General features: G+C 35.1%; 4 protein-coding genes across 5 annotated transcripts; 3 read left to right on the plus strand and 1 right to left on the minus strand.

Annotated features, from left to right (window-relative positions):
- Positions 1–146: 146 nt before the first annotated feature.
- LOC123314553 (transmembrane emp24 domain-containing protein B) lies at positions 147–1580 on the minus strand. Its single transcript, XM_044899902.1, has 3 exons — positions 1151–1580; positions 793–1059; positions 147–653 (listed from the first exon to the last, which is right to left on the minus strand). The coding sequence occupies exons 1-3, from the start codon at positions 1364–1366 to the stop codon at positions 426–428; spliced, it is 711 nt and encodes a 236-aa protein (XP_044755837.1). The 5' UTR covers positions 1367–1580; the 3' UTR covers positions 147–425.
- A 400-nt stretch (positions 1581–1980) lies between these two features.
- On the plus strand, positions 1981–4666 carry LOC123314551 (arrestin domain-containing protein 3-like). Of its 2 annotated transcripts, none has more exons than XM_044899900.1 (5): positions 1981–2173; positions 2360–2647; positions 2717–3184; positions 3243–3551; positions 3620–4666. In XM_044899900.1, the coding sequence occupies exons 2-5, from the start codon at positions 2371–2373 to the stop codon at positions 3862–3864; spliced, it is 1299 nt and encodes a 432-aa protein (XP_044755835.1). In that variant the 5' UTR covers positions 1981–2173; positions 2360–2370; the 3' UTR covers positions 3865–4666. The 2 variants fall into 2 exon arrangements, with proteins under 2 accessions (XP_044755835.1, XP_044755834.1); XM_044899899.1 differs by having other exon boundaries at positions 1983–2169.
- Positions 4667–5206: 540 nt separating this feature from the next.
- On the plus strand, positions 5207–8490 carry LOC123314552 (transcriptional enhancer factor TEF-1). Its single transcript, XM_044899901.1, has 2 exons — positions 5207–5432; positions 5495–8490. The coding sequence occupies exon 2, from the start codon at positions 5731–5733 to the stop codon at positions 6811–6813; it is 1083 nt and encodes a 360-aa protein (XP_044755836.1). The 5' UTR covers positions 5207–5432; positions 5495–5730; the 3' UTR covers positions 6814–8490.
- Positions 8491–10019: 1529 nt separating this feature from the next.
- On the plus strand, positions 10020–13028 carry LOC123313850 (interferon-related developmental regulator 1). Its single transcript, XM_044898923.1, has 7 exons — positions 10020–10273; positions 11268–11514; positions 11571–11772; positions 11852–12093; positions 12216–12456; positions 12512–12742; positions 12800–13028. Exons 1-7 carry the CDS (start codon positions 10243–10245, stop codon positions 12875–12877), a joined length of 1272 nt encoding a protein of 423 aa, XP_044754858.1. The 5' UTR covers positions 10020–10242; the 3' UTR covers positions 12878–13028.
- Positions 13029–17537: the final 4509 nt, after the last annotated feature.

A 17537-nucleotide genomic window follows, 5' to 3' on the forward strand; every position in this document is an offset into this window, starting at 1 on the left:
TCAAATAGGCTATGGAATTTTGAAAGTTGGTATTCTGCTCTTGAAGGTAATGTTTAGCTTCTACTATAACTTTTGGTAGGTATCTTTTAAATTTGGTAAAACTGTAAAGTTTCAGATAATATTGCAAGGAAAATAAAAGAAAGAGAAACAATTAAATAAATATTTTATTGTCTTGGAAAACAGTTTACATGTTTTTTGACATGGTTTAAAAAGTATAAATGCACTGTTTCTGGATTTTAAGTCCATATGTTTAAAAAAATATTGAATGATTGTTTAATCTCATACATACATCGATGTCTACTCTACCGACATATACAAGGAATAGGTTGAACTTGATTCATTGTCTCGATATGGAAATGAAAAAAAGTTTAATTTTTCACTTCATGATTGCAAAAATAAATGGATGATTTCAAATATGTACAGTCTTATATCCCCATTTTGCCTCTTCCCACTTTAATATCGAATAATTTTCTGACAAAATAGACTTGAAGTGAGGAGGCTATGAGAATGACAACAATCTGAACAACGGACCAAACAACAACATACGAATTGTTGGCTTTCAGAATGTTGTGATCCCATTGTTCACGGCCCCTGCTGTGATGTTGGAATTGCAGCATATCATTTATGTTTTTCTCAACTGTTACAATGGTATTCTGGAAGAAAATGAATGAGAAATCACCGAAAGAAGTAGTGCTCGGAGTTAACTCAAGCTTTAAATTATTGTTTCATAATTTAGCTGATAAATTCACATCTACTTGGCTTTACGTAAAAAATCTATGGAAATATACTCACTGTGAAATTTTCCATGTTGACGTTAAGCTCCTCCACTTCTTTCGTATACTGTTCCCATAAATTGTACCTGACTACAGTCATATAAATATTCACCAATTTACCAGCAAACCTAGAGAATTGGTTATCGATGCAAACTGAGTAATAACCCCCAGTAACTGATTTCTCCTCTTGATATTCACTGCTAGGCTTCCACTGGTAAGGATGTACAATTTGTCCAATGGGGTTTCGTACTGCAAAACCAGCCATTCCATCTCCCCCTCGAACAACCTGTTGATCGATTCAGATTGGATTAAAAATCTAATGGATTTGTTTCATGTTATTGAAAACTGGAGAAAAACACAAAATGTATAACACCTACTTGAAAACTGACGTAAAAAGCTGCCCCAGGATTAACATATTGATAATAACAATCTTCTTTGCCTGGATCAATGTGAACTTTATAATCCATAGCAACTGCAGGCAAGTTTTCATACCATGGTACGGTAGTTTCTTGCGTTTCAGTTTGAATGAAAATACATAAAATGAAGAAAAATATCACAAAGTTGTGAACACTCCAAGAACACATATTTGCCATTTTTCACGGGAAAAAAAATGGAAGATATTTCGATTTATTCAGTGCACTAATTCACTAAATGGATAAATGATACAGAACAGAAAGGTCGTGCATGGTTTTATTTAGGTAAACAAATTAGTCAAAAAATTTCTTGTTGAAACTCAGCTCATTTGAAACTTCGAATTGAACTCGGAGTTATGAACCCACAGCTGCGCTGCCACGCAGTAATTTTCTGTTGACTTGACTTTCTGAATTTTCTGATCTGACAACTTTCACTTCAGAATCAGAATCAGGTCCATTTCAGGTTCACACAACAATCAACATAACATCTCAATATTTTGTGGTTAAGTAATTAATTAAAACTAAATTAAATGAAAACAACAATTGGTATTTCTTGTATTGATACTCAACCCAAAAAATGCATTTGAAAATTGCAACGTTCTCAGATTTAGATTAGTTATTATCGCATTAGCGATTGAGATTAATGACGAGGACGTCTATAATTATTATAGATATTTTATATTGTAACTTAAACTCAATAAATGAAAAAAAAATGTAAACATCATTAGTATGAAATACAGAAGCAGCAAGCAGCTCCTGCCAAACAAGATATAAAATATCTTCTTGCCTCCGCCCTCCGCTGATCTTCGTATTTTCATAACCTTGAAATTATTTTTTCACTGTACCAAAACCAAAAAGTCGCCTACCAAAATTGTTTATCGAAGTCTGCTTAAATAAAACGATAAAACTTTTCGCTTTGAGTGTTTCAGAGTTGAAAAAATATTGTATTATCATTGAACTAAATCAACAGAGCATAATTATTCGTAGGTATATTTGCGTCTTCACAGGATTAAGATTAGATTTGAAAATCTCTTGCAGTGTATATTATAATTACAATAAAATAACGTTTAGCTGTTCGCTCAGTTTTCTATCGCAATTACGTTGAATCAAAGTAGTATCATCTAGAAGAATTATATAATATAATATCATGAATTTGATCCACTTTATTTACAGGGTAAATCAGAATGTCTTGTACAGTCTTCTTGGATGGCGGCCCCCATTATTCGGGTGGAGAAGTTCGTGGCAGGCTTGAATGTTCTTTTCACAAATCTGAAAAAGTCAGGGGTATAAAAATACGTGCTATTGGAGAGGAGCACACAGAATGGATTGATACCGAGAACCATTATGATGAAAGCCTGAAAAAATATATAACAGTTTCTTATCCTTGTACTGGGGACAACAATTTGTTTAATTTTGAAATTATGCTTTTTGGTGGTAGTGGAGAAACCTATTTAGGACCTGGTAATGTGTTTTTTTTTTAGTTTTTTCTAATATAAATTTTTGAAGATGCAGTCAACACTTTCCTTTTAGGAATTTTTAACTATCCATTTTCATTCCAATTGCCTCCGAATCTACCATCTAGCTTCACCAATCAACACGGATACATCCGTTATGGTGTTAGAGGTATTATTGATATTCCTTGGGGATTGGACTATGAGAGCACACAGAACTTTGAGTTGGTTTCTCCGATCGACTTGAATACTTTTCCAATGGAATGTTTTCAACCCGTCTCTAGATCTGATAGTAAAACAGTCTGTTGCTGGTGTTGCTCGCAAGGTGATATCAGTCTTGATATAAATATCAATAAAACTGCTTTTATACCTGGAGAGAGTGTAAAGTTGTTTCTGACTTTAACGAACATGTCAAATTCAAATGTGGAAGAAGTTAACGCAATATTTCAACAGTACCTTAAAAGCAAAGTTGAGCTTCCCAAGCATGATTTTAAGGAAGATAAGTTTGAGTTTAGTCGCAAAAGTTTGTCTGGAGTCGGAGCACATGGTGAGATAAAAACATTAAAAAATTTAATCATGGTTAAGGAGCTGCGATTTGATTTTAGGTGAGAATAAGTATGATATGGAACTTCTTATCCCAGCTCCAGCCCCATATCCAAACTTAAATCGAAGCAGTCTCTTTGAAATTTCCTATGACATAGAAATATGTGCTGTCATCAGTGGTTGCCATTCAAACATGGAGCTTAGTTTCAATGTGGAAATCGGCCATATTCAACATCAGAGCCAAACTGCTGAGTCTTATGCACCACCTCCGACTGAAGGAACCATTTCTCCTTATCCTAATACTGCACCAGCATATCCGTATCCAACAGCCTCCCAGCCTACAGCGCCTATCATTGGAGGACCTAACGCAGGTGAGAAAATGCCTTTATTATATTTTACGAGTTGAATTGATACATTGGTCGGTTTGGTCTATTTTCAGGTGCCCCATACCCTCAGATATCTCAACCAACTGGTCCACCATACCCCACCGGCTCTGGTTCTGGAGCTGCCTACCCTCCTGACTACCAATCAGTTTATCCGGGAGGTCCGCCAAAATCACCATCGTTTGCTAACTTGAAAGAACAAGAAGCTTTCGGTGAAGTCAAGCAGGCCCCTTCAGCACCTCCAGCTACTAATGAGCTTCCCCCATCTTATGAGTACGCATCTAAAAATGAGAATAAGTAAAATTTTCAATCTGAATTCCAGTCAAGTTATACGATATGTATTTCTCTCGAATTTAATTCGTTTCAATTACTGATATATATATATGATGTGCCTATACTGTTAATTCTGAATCTGACTCGAATTTTAAATAACTGGCACAAAACTCATATTTAGATATGTTGCAAGTTTTTAAATTTTACAACGGTGCTATAAGAACAAATATATTTTAAGGTTATCTTGATGATATTATGTCAAGTTCATACAGGTTTTATTCATGTTTGATTCAATTGATCCCAGTGATGTTTTGACTTGTTAACTCATTTTTGTTTGTTTGTCATTTTGGAAAGTTTTATTTTAATGTTGATTGCGAAATTTTGATTATATTTATTTTAGACACATCACATTCAACTTGTCAATGTTGAAAAAATTTGTTTGAAAAAGATAAAGACGAAAGTGATGTTAATTGCTGATTCCTAGAAAATCCTAAAATTTCTTTGTCTTTTGTATACTAGAATTAGCAGAAACATTGTAGTTATATAATATTTTTTCTACTCAAACGTATATGTGATAAGAGTAAAGTATATTTTGTATCGTCACTTTGGGGAGGCAAACCATTCATGATTGAGATTGGACTCAAATTTATGAGTTTTTACATCTTAACGAACGAAAAAGCTTTGTTGGCTTTTTTGTAATATTGATACTTGATTTTGATTGCATAAGAAGCTTCATCGACATAATTTTGCATGTATGTACTCCTTCAACAATGTTTTTTTTTGGCAGTTTTTTTCAATATGTTTTCATGAAATAAATATATATATATATATACATCTCAGAATCGATAGATATCCTCTCAATCTACATCTTTGAAATCAGAAACATTCCATTCCTTCGTCATTCTGCTGAAATCATATTTTGCAGAAGAAAAACTCATTGAAATGCGAGATTAGTAATATGGTCGTTAGGGGGAGTTTAGCGACAAAAGATTTCTTCTTTGATATCAGATATGACATTTTATTGTAGTTTTCTGTATTTGTACTAAAATTAGAGCATCATTTATTGTTTTACATAATACTTAAGAATATGAGAAATCCTTTGTTAAAAAGAGAATAATTCGAGACGATCGATTCAGATATTTAATTAGATCTGGAAATGATCCAATAAGTATTCTTGTTTTTTCCTGTCATTATACCGTGAATCTCACAGTTTGCTAAAACTTGATTGGAATGAGCAATGGCCGTTCTATGGTTAAAACTTGCATACTTGGCATTCCTTAGGCCATGTTGATATTTTCATCTTTGTTTTACCTAATGAACTAGAAGAAGACGGAAATACATCAGCAGCGCTTAGATCTAATTCTGGAACATAGTATTTGTTTGATGCTTTCACTTTTGTCTTTGGATAACGCGTCATGATTGCGATATTATGCTTAGAGTTGTGATAAAAATAAAGAAATGCAAGCCCAACTATATTAAGCAGTAAATATAGCACTTCTAAGAAGACTTGAATCAAATGTGGGTCCAACGTTGATGTGTATTTTTCGCGAAAATATTCAAGATATGTTAGTAATCCAGCATTCCTAGCATTCTTAGGTAGGTATAATGCACCATTTTGGATGACTGAAATTCTTACTTAAAAGTTTCAAAAATTTCAGTTCTCGCAAGCTGAAAGTGAATTTTGCCTTGCTGCATCAAATTTCATACTGGAGGAATATTAAACCATTCTACTGCTGAACCAAAAGTAGGCTACACTTTATCCTTAAAGGTCAATTAAGTTTTTTCATCCTGTCTACCTGCAACTAACAAAATTTCGTCTCCGTGGACTCCAGTTACCGGCCCCGCCGATACAAAGGCGGGGGCCCCAGATGGAAAAAACCTTGATGTTGGAGATATGAGTGATGATGAGAGAGATTTGGCTGCAGCTGATGCAGAGGGGGTATGGAGTCCAGATATTGAACAAAGTTTTCAAGAGGCTCTAGCTATATACCCACCTTGTGGTAGAAGAAAAATTATTCTATCAGATGAAGGAAAAATGTATGGAAGAAATGAACTGATTGCAAGGTACATAAAACTTCGGACTGGCAAAACGAGAACACGAAAACAGGTTAGTTCCCATATTCAGGTATTAGCTCGGAGAAAATTACGTGAAATTCAAGCAAAACTCAAAGTGCAATTCTGGCAGCCTGGCTTACAACCAGGGACATCACAAGATGTCAAACCCTTCACGCAGGCAGCTTACCCAACTAAACCTGCAACAGCTGTGTCTGCAGGTGAAGTTGGTGCTCTTCAAGAGCCTCCACCTCCAGTTTGGGAAGGTCGTGCAATAGCTACACATAAATTAAGACTTGTTGAATTTTCTGCGTTCATGGAGTCTCAAAATAGAGAAGAAGCATATCAGCGTCATCTCTTTGTTCACATAGGTGGACCCGCTTTATCATATTCAGATCCCTTATTAGAAGCTGTTGATGTTCGGCAAATATATGACAAATTTCCAGAAAAAAAAGGAGGACTGAAAGAATTATATGATAAAGGACCTCAAAATGCCTTTTTCCTTGTGAAATTTTGGGCTGATCTCAATTCTAATTTTCAAGATGAGGCTGGTGCTTTTTATGGTGTGACTAGTTCATATGAAAGTAATGAGAATATGATCATTACATGTTCTACAAAAGTTTGTTCATTTGGGAAACAGGTTGTTGAAAAGGTCGAGACAGAATATGCTAGATTTGAGAATGGCCGTTTTGTATACAGGATTCATAGGAGTCCAATGTGTGAATATATGATAAATTTCATTCATAAACTGAAACACTTGCCAGAAAAATATATGATGAACAGCGTTTTGGAGAACTTCACAATTTTACAAGTGGTGAGCAATCGTGATACTCAGGAGACTCTCCTTTGTACAGCTTATGTATTTGAAGTGTCCACATCAGAACATGGAGCCCAGCACCATATCTACAGACTCATAAAAGATTGAGGGGCCAAAACTTTGGGGCTCTTAAGATCCCTGCATAATCTGAAAGTATTAAAAATTTTGTTCCTTTGGTTTTTAGCCAAATACTGAAAATCTGAAAATATTGAGTAGCTAAGTGGAAAAAACCATTGTAATGTACAAAATCCCCTTTAAAATTTATTTTATGAAGTATTTTCTACCTTAGAAATTTTGAAAGATTGTGTGGGATGCTCCTTTTGATCAAAAAGATGCTCCATTCACTTCAGTGCCTACACTAAACTAGTATTATTAATAATGTAAACATAAGTATAGTTTTAAACAGAGGATGGAATTCCTTTTGTCTTCTCTCTTAAAGCTTTATTGCCAACTGATAACCAGTGCAGATTTTTCTTTGATGAAAAACCGACTGAAATTCAAATAAGAACAGGAAACTCAAGAGTTATTCAGAAATAGTTGATAGGCAGCAGGTGTTTTAGTTTAAACATGCTTAATTGTTGACAATAGGCTCAAAGTATACTTGAATGTTGACGAAATTGCAACTATATTTTCAAATTATTGAAAAAAAAAGGTATTTTAAATAGTGATGTTATTTATAAAATTATATTTTTACCTTGTGTGTAATCTTTATTATTATATACTTAGAGATCTTTATTTTATTTGTATATTTGAGTTTTAATGAATAATTTTTAATATTATTTATTTTTTGCCTGTAGATTTTTCTACAATGCAGCTAACTAAATCTAAGCTTATATGTATACTAACAATACAAATCAGTGATTTTTTCAATAATTCTCATCTTGATAATATTATGATGAAATGTACAGTATTGAAAAGAAAGGATTCTTAATTCATGACATTTTTTCATGGTTAAACTTCTGTTTTTTCATTTGGAAATGCATTAAATTCAAAAAAGGGATTTTTTCTGGTCTTGAGTGTAGTTATTTGGTGAATTCAATATTTTTACCTTCATAGCTTTAGACAATAACATCTTATCATATTAACCCAATAGGTTTAATTCTGACTTCATAAGTTTGCCTTTTTCTGTCTTTAGGAAAAATCCCTTATATATAGATAATATGTATGTGTAATCAGAATGTATATGACATGCATCATATTTTTTATTGAGTTGGGTGATCTCAAGGTGCTATTATATGCAATCCCTGAAAAAATCATATCCAATAAGAAAAATATGGAGTTTTGAGAGAAGACTGTGAATTTCGTTTTCAGATTCATGTACTTTCTCCAAGGATCCGAATATACATACTTAATTATTTGAGTGCATTATAATTTTATTATTTCCTAGGCTATGTTGCAATATGAAAACATTCATCCCAAGGGTTTCTATAGAAATTAAGAGTTATCTTTATTTTAAATTATTTTATTCAATGATATTAAATTGATCTCATAAAACATCTGGGTAATAAAAGTATTTCACGAACTGGCTTAACCGTAAAAATACCATTTCAGATTTCAAATGATGATATAGTTCAAAAATTTCCTCATAGAAAATATGATTGTTTTCAGAAGACAGTGGACCAGTATGTGATTGTTATTATCAATATTATTTCCATTTTTGAGAGATAGAGTACAGTCCATTGTCTCATTGGTATTTCAGACATCTATTTCTTTCAGTTTTTCTTTTCTATGGGAAGTTTTATGAACATGAATGATCAATTTGTTTTATTGAATAGATGTGGCCAATACTTGATGAAAATCCATTATGAAATTGATGACTAGATTACTTTTCCCCATGAATTTTTATAAATACACATGTTTCAATGGTAAAATAGCACCTGACTGAAGTTGTAATTTCACTTTACCCACCTGCTGTTGTAACAAAGAAATGTGTGCAGTTTTATAAAATGTTCATTGAGTTTTTCTTTGTTATGAGATTGATCAATTTCGTTGTGTATATAAAATTTAGTCAATTGTTATAATCAAGAGCCCAAAATTATTTTCAATTGTCCCTTGGGTTAAATGTTATATTGATTTCGATAATTGAATGTAATTAAAATAAATTAGTGATTTTTGGAAATTGCCATGTGATTTGTATAGCAAATGCCTGATATCTCGAAAAAAAGGTGGCTGCAAATAAAGTTTTATGGAAAAAAATTTCGTCAATCATTTTTGAGACTGGATTTATATCCTGAAGTGAAATGAAAAAATCAAAGTCTGAACTCTTAAAAAAAGAGCTGGAAAGTTGAAATTTTCAGGTTAAGACGATAGTTTTGGAGTCTTACGCCAATTTATGTTCTCGTGAATTCAAGTTTGGAAGGTTGTCAAAATTTTTTGAATATGGTATTACTAAAAAAATTTCGGAAGTATTAGGAAAATATATTGTTTTTCTGATGAGGGTAGTTCGGTATATCTGAATTTGAACAGGCGCGCGAAAACTTCTGACTCACGTCAATGCTATCCCTATTTTTTCTCTGACAGCTGTGGGGTGAAGCTGTACGTGGGCGGAACAAAAGGTATTTCTCGTCCACTGAAGCTTGCAAGTCTATTGAAAGCAAGCTGCAGCTGTTCAAAGTTCAATATTTCAGTTTAATGATGGATTTATAATTCTTCAACAATATTGTTTGCACTTGCATATTGAAGCTTATAATTTGATTTGTATATATTTGAATTACAAATCAACGGTAGGAAGCTGCTTTTTATGAGAAGAATTTCAAATTTCTTGCAAATCCTATATAGGATTACCTGAGAAAAAGGAAAAGTATATTCGAAAAATTCAAATAGTGTCAGGGAAAACAACAGCGCAAGAGGAATAATTTTATACAGTTAATTATGCAATTAAAACTGATTTGATGGTGACGAAAGAATTTGTAATCGGAAATCCCACTCTATCAGCAGAAACTAAAGATTCTACCGCATTTCGACAAGAAGCGCTGACCAAAATGATTTTCCACTAATGAAAATTGATTTTTAAAAATTTGTAGAAGTCTGGGAAATCTACATAATTTCCAGCAGCGTAGCTTACGTAAATTTAAGAAAATTCTCGAAAACAGCAAAATCGATTCACTTTTTTTGAAACAATCGGGTCGTTAATCTCAGTTTTTCATCTAGATTTGATTGCTTGCTGCACTAGAGGCTAATACGCTGATATGAATTTGAAATCCTTTTTATTTTTAGGAGATGCTTCAATTCAAAAGCATTTAATTTCCTTGACGTCACAATATTATTGTCTATGTTCGACATGCGCGTATATAAATTGCCTACATCAAACGTCAAACTTGATCATACGTCCTTGCTAACTCATTTCGGTGAGTTGACGAAAACTTGGGTCGCCCGAAAAAATCATGATATTGAGCTTTTACAATAAATTAAATATAGTTCAATGTCAAGAGTGCAGTATAAGTGACAAAAGAAGAAATAGTTTACCTTCTTGATCAAGTGTTAAATTAGCCGTTTCGTTTAGCAAATTTAAAAGTACCTTCAAGTTTATTTTCCAATATGCCGAAAGGAAAACGACGAGCAAAATCTGGTAAGCCCCTCAGCGTTATTGTCTTGTTATTTATTAATGATCCAAATAAGACATTTGAAATATTGATGTCTTATAATCTTGTATGACAGTTCCAGATTATTTCTGCCAATACGAATAATTTTTCTTATCGGAATTCAACAATTTCCTTTGATCAGAGATGAAAATTGCATATTTTTGTTCTATTGAGTCATGTTTCCATATGTTTCAATCTCTAATATTGGGTGAAATTGCGCAAGTTTTTACAAATTTCCGATTGTGTAATTCAAGGACGTTTCAATTTATCAGATGATCGAAGAATGCAGGAAATACGATAACAATTTATATTTCTAAGATACAGGAAGTTTATCGAGGGATCCACAATAATGTCGGTATCTTAAAGGGATTAGGGATTTGAAGTCCACCATTTAAATCTTGCGACATGTGCTTTCTCCTTTGGAAATGACAGATAAAGGATCAGGGATCAGGTTATGCAGGTTGAACAATTTCTGACAAAAAAACTTTGAATTCAAGTTGATATCGATAGGTACTTCAGGATGGTACAATCCAAATGCAGATAAATCAGATTTATGTCTTTAATGAATGTCCATCGCCCATTTATCGTTCATTAAATATTCCATAAAGAGAAATCATTGTTCACTTCAGCTCATTTTCAATGTTTTCAATGAGAAAAATCTGAGGTATGCGCTAATATAAACTTTCACCTCGATAATTGAACTAAGAGCTAAATTAATGTACAGGGTGATTGACATAAATGCCCCTGCTTCATCCCTCCTTTACTCTTTTGTTCTGTGAATAGAGTGAATAAAATCGATTTGAGAGGAAAATAAATATAGGTAGAGAAGGGTTTGAATCTAAAATGAGGCGTCATATTAAATAGAATATTCACGGTATGGCGATGAAAATTATTTGATCAAGATGTTGACATCCGCTACTATAATTATTTAATGATAGAATGGTGTATAAAATGAGATATTATTCTTTGTTCGCATTTTAGAGCGCTATGAGAATGCAATGCAAAACTCTGACGATGAGTCTTGCGACAATGCTTCAGTATTCAGTGTAGAAACCAAGAGTGCGAGCGACGATGGTGAGGATGAATTTCTTCAAGACCAGTTCGAGGAAAAACTGATTGAGTTGATGGATGGACTCACCCAGAAATCTTCACAAGGCAGAACCAACTGCTTGCTCAACATCTCCAAAGCGCTGGTATCGAAATATGTTCCAGCATTTGTGTCAGATAGGTTAGTAGGTCGTTTTCTCGGTTTGAAATTCGATCAACTGAAATATTCTTTCTCAGACATTTCACCTTATGCGACGGTATCGAGAGATGTTTGAAAAAAGGTTCTACGGCAGAAAGGAGCGCCGCCAGCGAATTGGCCTCTATTATCTGCGTCCAGTTAGGTGCCGAATCTGGCTGTGAAGAAGTCTGCAAAGCTCTGAAACCTGTCTTGATGACAACCGCCGCAGATAATTCTGTCAGTCCGGCTGTAAGAGGAAAGGTAAACACAACTTCCTAAATTTGCCTTACAAAATTGGAAGACCATTGCGAAGAAGAATAAACAAAACATTAATTTTCAGTGTTGTGCCACTCTTGGTCTCATCAGTTTCTTAGCAAACTCTGAAGTGGGCGATATTTTAAGTTTGATGCGTCAGTTCGAAAGTTTCTTCTCTGGTAGCTACCACAAAGGGGATGGGTCAAACAACAATGTAACTCCAGAGCAGGCTAATTTCCACGCTGCAGCTCTGAGCGCCTGGGGTCTTTTACTCACCACCATAGATTCCAGTTCTGTATCCATGATGTTAGAGACCAAATCCTTGATGTAAGTGTTCTTGAGGTGCATTTATTTTAGGCTAGGTTGAGATGTTGGGTGTATTTGTTCTCATTCAATTTAGGAGTGAAAAATGAATCCTTAACGGTTTGAAGATACTGAGTTTGTTGCAGATCCATCAAGAAGCTGGCGGAATTGTTGGAATCTCAACATTTGGAAGTGAGAATGACAGCAGGCGATGTCCTTGCCCTACTGTACGAAGTTGGTAAAATGGAACCTGATGATTTCGGTGAGGACTTCGATGAAATCATAGCCAGTTTGAAAGGTTTGGCTACTGATTCTCACAAGTACAGGGCCAAGAAAGACAGAAAGCAACAAAGAGCTTCATTCAGAGATATCTTGATGTATATTGAGGTAAGTTCTTGAATAACGAAAGAGTAGAAAATCTGATTTAGTGGTTCGATTCCAGGAAGATGTTCTGCCAGAGGTCCGAGTAAAATTCGGCAAAGAAGTACTCGAACTCGATTCCTGGACCAAAAGAAAACAATATGATACTCTATGTACAATTTTGGGTCCTGGCATTAATATCCATTTAGCAGAAAACGATTTTCTCAGGGAATTATTCGAGATATCCGATCCTCTTATTACAACCGGAACAAATAACCTTCATGCTCAGAGTCAAATGGAGAGATTCAGAAGGGTATGTCAGATTGGTCCTTTGTGGTTTTGTTTTTGAATTCGTTATTTTTTTCTGCAGAAACTACAAAATGCAGCTAATTTCAAAGCGAGGTCGATTGCCAGAAGAGCAACCAGAGATAAACGATTGGAATATTGAGAGTGAAACAACATAGTTATTATGTATTATTTAATTTTAACTTAGCCCAAAAACAAGGCAAATACATATTTTCGATATTTTCGTCTTGTTTTTATCTTAGATGTAAATAATCTTAATCAATTCTTCTTATTAATAAATTGTGTGGAAAATTCAGGTGTTTTTTATGTAGTCTATCCCAGTTTCCCCCTGATAGAAGTTGACTAATATCATAAAAATACTGTCATTGACACAGAACACTATGCAGTAGTTCAATGAGGCCAGTAACACCACAGACAGAACAAAAATAATAACACCAACAATATCGGAACTCGCCCTAATATTTACTGACAAGTAACAGAGAGAGGCATACTTTTTAAAGCTTTTTCTTTATTCGAAGATTGAATCATAGACCTAGAGACTAGTTCTATGGTATGTCAGAGGTGCCATTTGTGGACGCCATTGAATATTTCTATGATCTTTAAAAATTATCTCATAGACAAACTGAATTATCTTGACAAATTGTTGCTTCGAAAGTCGTTTGAAAAAGGGAAATTTTCTTTCGCATGATCGATAATACAACAATGCAATCTATTGATACATTCAACTATCATGACGGATGATCATATCTGCTTCAACCAAAAACAACTGTCATCATAAATCCCGAATAAACGTCATAAATTTCTCTCTGCCGATTTCGACCCAACGATTCCAAATTCTAGTGATACAATTCGAATAATTTCACAACATGGGATGCTTCGGTGGCTGTTGCGTTGGCAGTTCGGGCTGTGGGCCGTATTATCCTCAACATCCTCTGTGTGGATATTTTAAAGGACCTGCTCTTCGTATCAATGACGTGACGACCGAATGTAATCCGTTTTGCTGTTACCTACCGAAGCCCAAAGGTAAAGTGGTGACTCGAGCTACGTTGTGGGCTAGAGGGTACCATCAACCGCCCAATTATTGTCCTAGTTACGTCGAAAGGATCATTTCCAGGATAGACCTGCAATCTCCGCACCGCCAGATACCCTTCAATCCTATGGGGCCGTGTTTTTGCAACAAGTGAACAAGTCTTAACCAGTTTTTTTTCAAGTATCCCAAGTGACCGTGAATGTTGAAGTATATTTTGAAATAAAAAAGAAATTTTGAAAATATCTTATTTTTCTCTGCATTTTCCGTCTCTGCTATCATGATTTTTTTAAGGCTGAATTGCGTTAACCAGACAAACTCATTGACATATAGTGACAAAGATATTACATAATATCTTTGTATAGTGACAATTTGCTAACAGCAATATTGTTTTCTTATCCGGTGCGTTTTACTCACTTCCTAACTTTTCCATTTTCCGAGCGCACTGCGGTGCGCAAAAGTGAAATGAGTGCGGAGAAGTAGGTAAAAACGCACGGAGATAGAAAATATCTGTATTTCCACTCTATGATTGGAAGGAGACAGAAAATATCAAACAGAGACGGAGAACAAAAGTTGAAATTGAAGGGAGCCCATTTGACGGATATCGGGATGTGGAAATAAATCCAGATATCCTCTAGACTTTTCCATCAAAACAATAATACACCTGATCACACGGCCTAGTAGACATCAGGTCATAGGAAGAAAAAGAATAAGTGTTTTTCCAAATATTCTGTATCGTTCCTAATGCGTATTAAATGAAGCGAAAAATATTTCATGCATGGAGATATCCCAAGGATGGTTAAATGATTAGGGAATTGAAAGACAAATATAATTAAAAAAAAAAGTTTCAGAGTTTTTCCCACTTGGCAACAGTTTCTGTACTGTTCCTCAAGATTTCTGTGATCCAATTTCTTTGATTTTACATAATATGCCATTCTATGATATCCGAGGTTTTGACCATAGAGTTTTGACATTAGTGTTCTGTGACTGTGACAACGAATGAGGGTCTGTGGACGCGCGGGAGTTTTCAAATTATTCGCAAACTTTACTTGTTTTCAAACAACTGCAACTCTGAAGAAACGTTTTTGGGCTTAATTAGACCTGAAGAATGAATTTTGATATTTCTCCCTATTCTACGGTGAAACGTCGCCGCCTCCAATAACCCCAATCCGGCTCTGCCCTTTGTGCCGTATAGCACCATCGTAGTAATTCTCTTCGTCCTTATTGGATGTCTCATCTCTCCACTTTTCGGTGCAACATGACAATTGAATTTGAAACAGATCGATAGACATTTCACTTTCGATCTCGCCCCGCTTGCCGTTCGACGGTGCGTCGCAGACGACGGTGGTGGTTTGTTTCTTTCCTGTCGCACCACCGGCATTGTTATTTATTGGGTGTATTGGCGGCGATATTATTCAGACGGGGGAAATTGGGGAGAATGAACTGCGAAACATGATTATTCCCGGTTTACCCAGAACGCTATTGGGGCGAAGAATGGGCGGTTTGGACGGACGGGATTTCTATAGCCCCTTTGGGCGTTTAAAAGGAAAAGTGACACTTTTGTGGTAACACGAGAAATCGTGATTTAGGGGCGTTTTTGAAGTGAAAACCTGTTTAGGCACGTTATACCGTTTTTGGGTGGTTAAGAACTGATGGGTTGGTGACTGCGAAATGTTCTAGTCTACTACTCAAAAATTATGCCCATTTTCACCAGTAATCCCTAAATTTAACTCAGTCCAACGTCCTAAACGTCTGAGGTACAGGATGATAATTTTTTTTCCTCTTTTTTCTTAAAATGAGCCAAATAATCACCCCCTTAAGTATCAGCATGTCCTAAGGGCACACCTTGTATGTCATTGATGACGCAGACTGTGTAGCAGAGGATCTAGCATTCTTGAATTTTAATTCAGATCGTTTTACAGTGGTTGGACAAAACAACGCAGATTTTTTGCGATTAAGTGGTAACTGAAGAAACAGTGATTATTCCTGCAACTGAAACATTTTAATGACCAGAAAAAGACTAGAACCCAATAATGAGCCATTCTCATGAAAATACGTGTACCTAGTCATAATTTTCCGCTAGCTCCCTTTATGCAGATAAAAAATTCACACAGTACACAATGTTACGATCAACGCAGTGAAAATGAGTGCGAATTATATTTCACTTCCATAATTACCTTCATCCAAGTGGTGTAGTACCTGCATTCACTTTTATAATGACCGAATTAGTGTAGGTACTTTATCCATTAGCAGAATGCCAGAAGATGAATGAGGTATTCGCACGCTATGCTTTAGAATCTTTACAAGACATCTTTCATTAGGGCGGTCGTCAGTTTTTATTCCAACTATCTGAAATATGTGACCGCACAAGGAGTTTCGTCAGCCTCGAAAGTATCTGATGTTACTGAAAATTCAAGCTCATAAATGAAAGTATTAAAAAAACCTTTCCATTGTTCAAATAAAAAAACTGTATCTAGCGAAGAATATCAAGTTGTAATGTGCTCCATTTCAACGACAACTAGATAATTGTCAAACATTTCGAATTTGACACTACAAAGTGTCGAACCTTCTCCGGCGATAAATTCAAAATTCCAGTGTTTCAAACGATATGGGAAATCCCACAGGATGTGGATATCACCGAACTTGCGATCCGTGTCTGCTGAGGTCCTGCTGCTACGGTCAGGCCAAGGGGAAGTCGGTCTGGTTGAGGGTGGCACCAAAGGAATGTCTTGGTAGAGCCAACTGTGTCATAAGGACCATTATATCCAGGTTGAGTCTGTACGAACCGCACAGGATAATTCCTTTCAATCCTGCTGGACCGAGTTTCATCAACAAATGATTCTATGTTTTGTTCGGGATGGATGTTGCGTGTCTTATTGAGTTCCCAGATTAATAAATGTTTTTATAAATAATGTACGTATGTATTTGTTCCTTATTTTTTCTATAATCCATCTTAAATACTGCCTTTCATCGACATCAATGGGTCTAGACTAGTCACACACTATAAAACTGCTTCAAGATAAATTTGATCAATGAAAGATTTGCTAAGGTAAGTATAAAACGAAATATTTTAAATTTTTAGGGCCATTCTATAAAATTCGCAAAGAGCAACTACTGTTGAATTAACAGTTTTCAAAGCGAAGGAGATGTGTGTCAAAAACTTTCTTATTGAAGACTGCATCCATAAAAAATAACCTCAATATCAAGTGAAAAGTCGTAGGTATATTTAGACCAAATTACTAGCTTACTTTTTGGTTGCGAAATGGTGAAGGTGCCAGTTGAGGTCAGGGTACCGTAGATATAACTAATGCGTGTTTTTTTTCCGTTATTTCAATAGCATTTTGAAGTTACATCAAGCAATGTATTAATTTGAGTCACCTCACAAGAGTTCAGTCTATAAATAATTGATTTTATCATATTTGGACAGATTTGACATGACTTTTTTCAAAGAATTTGTTATGAGTCCGAATAAGATGATCCTCTTGAGTTATAAATCTTAAGTCGCGAATGAGAAGAGTTCCTCATGAGTTTGACAGATTTGGTCATGAGTCAAGAAGAGTCCCTCATGAGCTCAATAATGTCCATCGGCCAGAAAAATCTCGTTATGGGACATAAAAATGATTCCTCATGAGCTCTAAGTTTCTTGTGAGTTCTTAAGAGTTCGTCATGACTCATGAGCCGGAAATATTTCCTCAAGAGCTCAAAAATCTGAAAAAATGTCCCTTATGAGTGCTAAAGAGTTCCTTATGAGCCATAAGAAGAGTTCCTCTAGAGC

The sequence above is a fragment of the Coccinella septempunctata genome, chromosome 5 (assembly GCF_907165205.1).
Source record: "Coccinella septempunctata chromosome 5, icCocSept1.1, whole genome shotgun sequence".
Lineage (NCBI taxonomy): Eukaryota > Metazoa > Arthropoda > Insecta > Coleoptera > Coccinellidae > Coccinella > Coccinella septempunctata.

Coding starts and splice junctions, on each gene's coding strand:
- LOC123314553 (XM_044899902.1), bottom strand. CDS start 1,366: ATGGCAAATATGTGTTCTTGGAGTGTTCACAACTTTGTGATATTTTTC. Junction 1,060..1,150: donor CTTTTTACGTCAGTTTTCAA/GTAGGTGTTATA, acceptor ATCGATCAACAG/GTTGTTCGAGGGGGAGATGG. Junction 654..792: donor TCAACATGGAAAATTTCACA/GTGAGTATATTT, acceptor ATTTTCTTCCAG/AATACCATTGTAACAGTTGA.
- LOC123314551 (XM_044899900.1), top strand. CDS start 2,371: ATGTCTTGTACAGTCTTCTTGGATGGCGGCCCCCATTATTCGGGTGGA. Junction 2,648..2,716: donor AGAAACCTATTTAGGACCTG/GTAATGTGTTTT, acceptor CTTTCCTTTTAG/GAATTTTTAACTATCCATTT. Junction 3,552..3,619: donor CATTGGAGGACCTAACGCAG/GTGAGAAAATGC, acceptor GTCTATTTTCAG/GTGCCCCATACCCTCAGATA.
- LOC123314552 (XM_044899901.1), top strand. CDS start 5,731: ATGAGTGATGATGAGAGAGATTTGGCTGCAGCTGATGCAGAGGGGGTA.
- LOC123313850 (XM_044898923.1), top strand. CDS start 10,243: ATGCCGAAAGGAAAACGACGAGCAAAATCTG. Junction 10,274..11,267: donor AAAACGACGAGCAAAATCTG/GTAAGCCCCTCA, acceptor TTCGCATTTTAG/AGCGCTATGAGAATGCAATG. Junction 11,773..11,851: donor GTCCGGCTGTAAGAGGAAAG/GTAAACACAACT, acceptor ATTAATTTTCAG/TGTTGTGCCACTCTTGGTCT.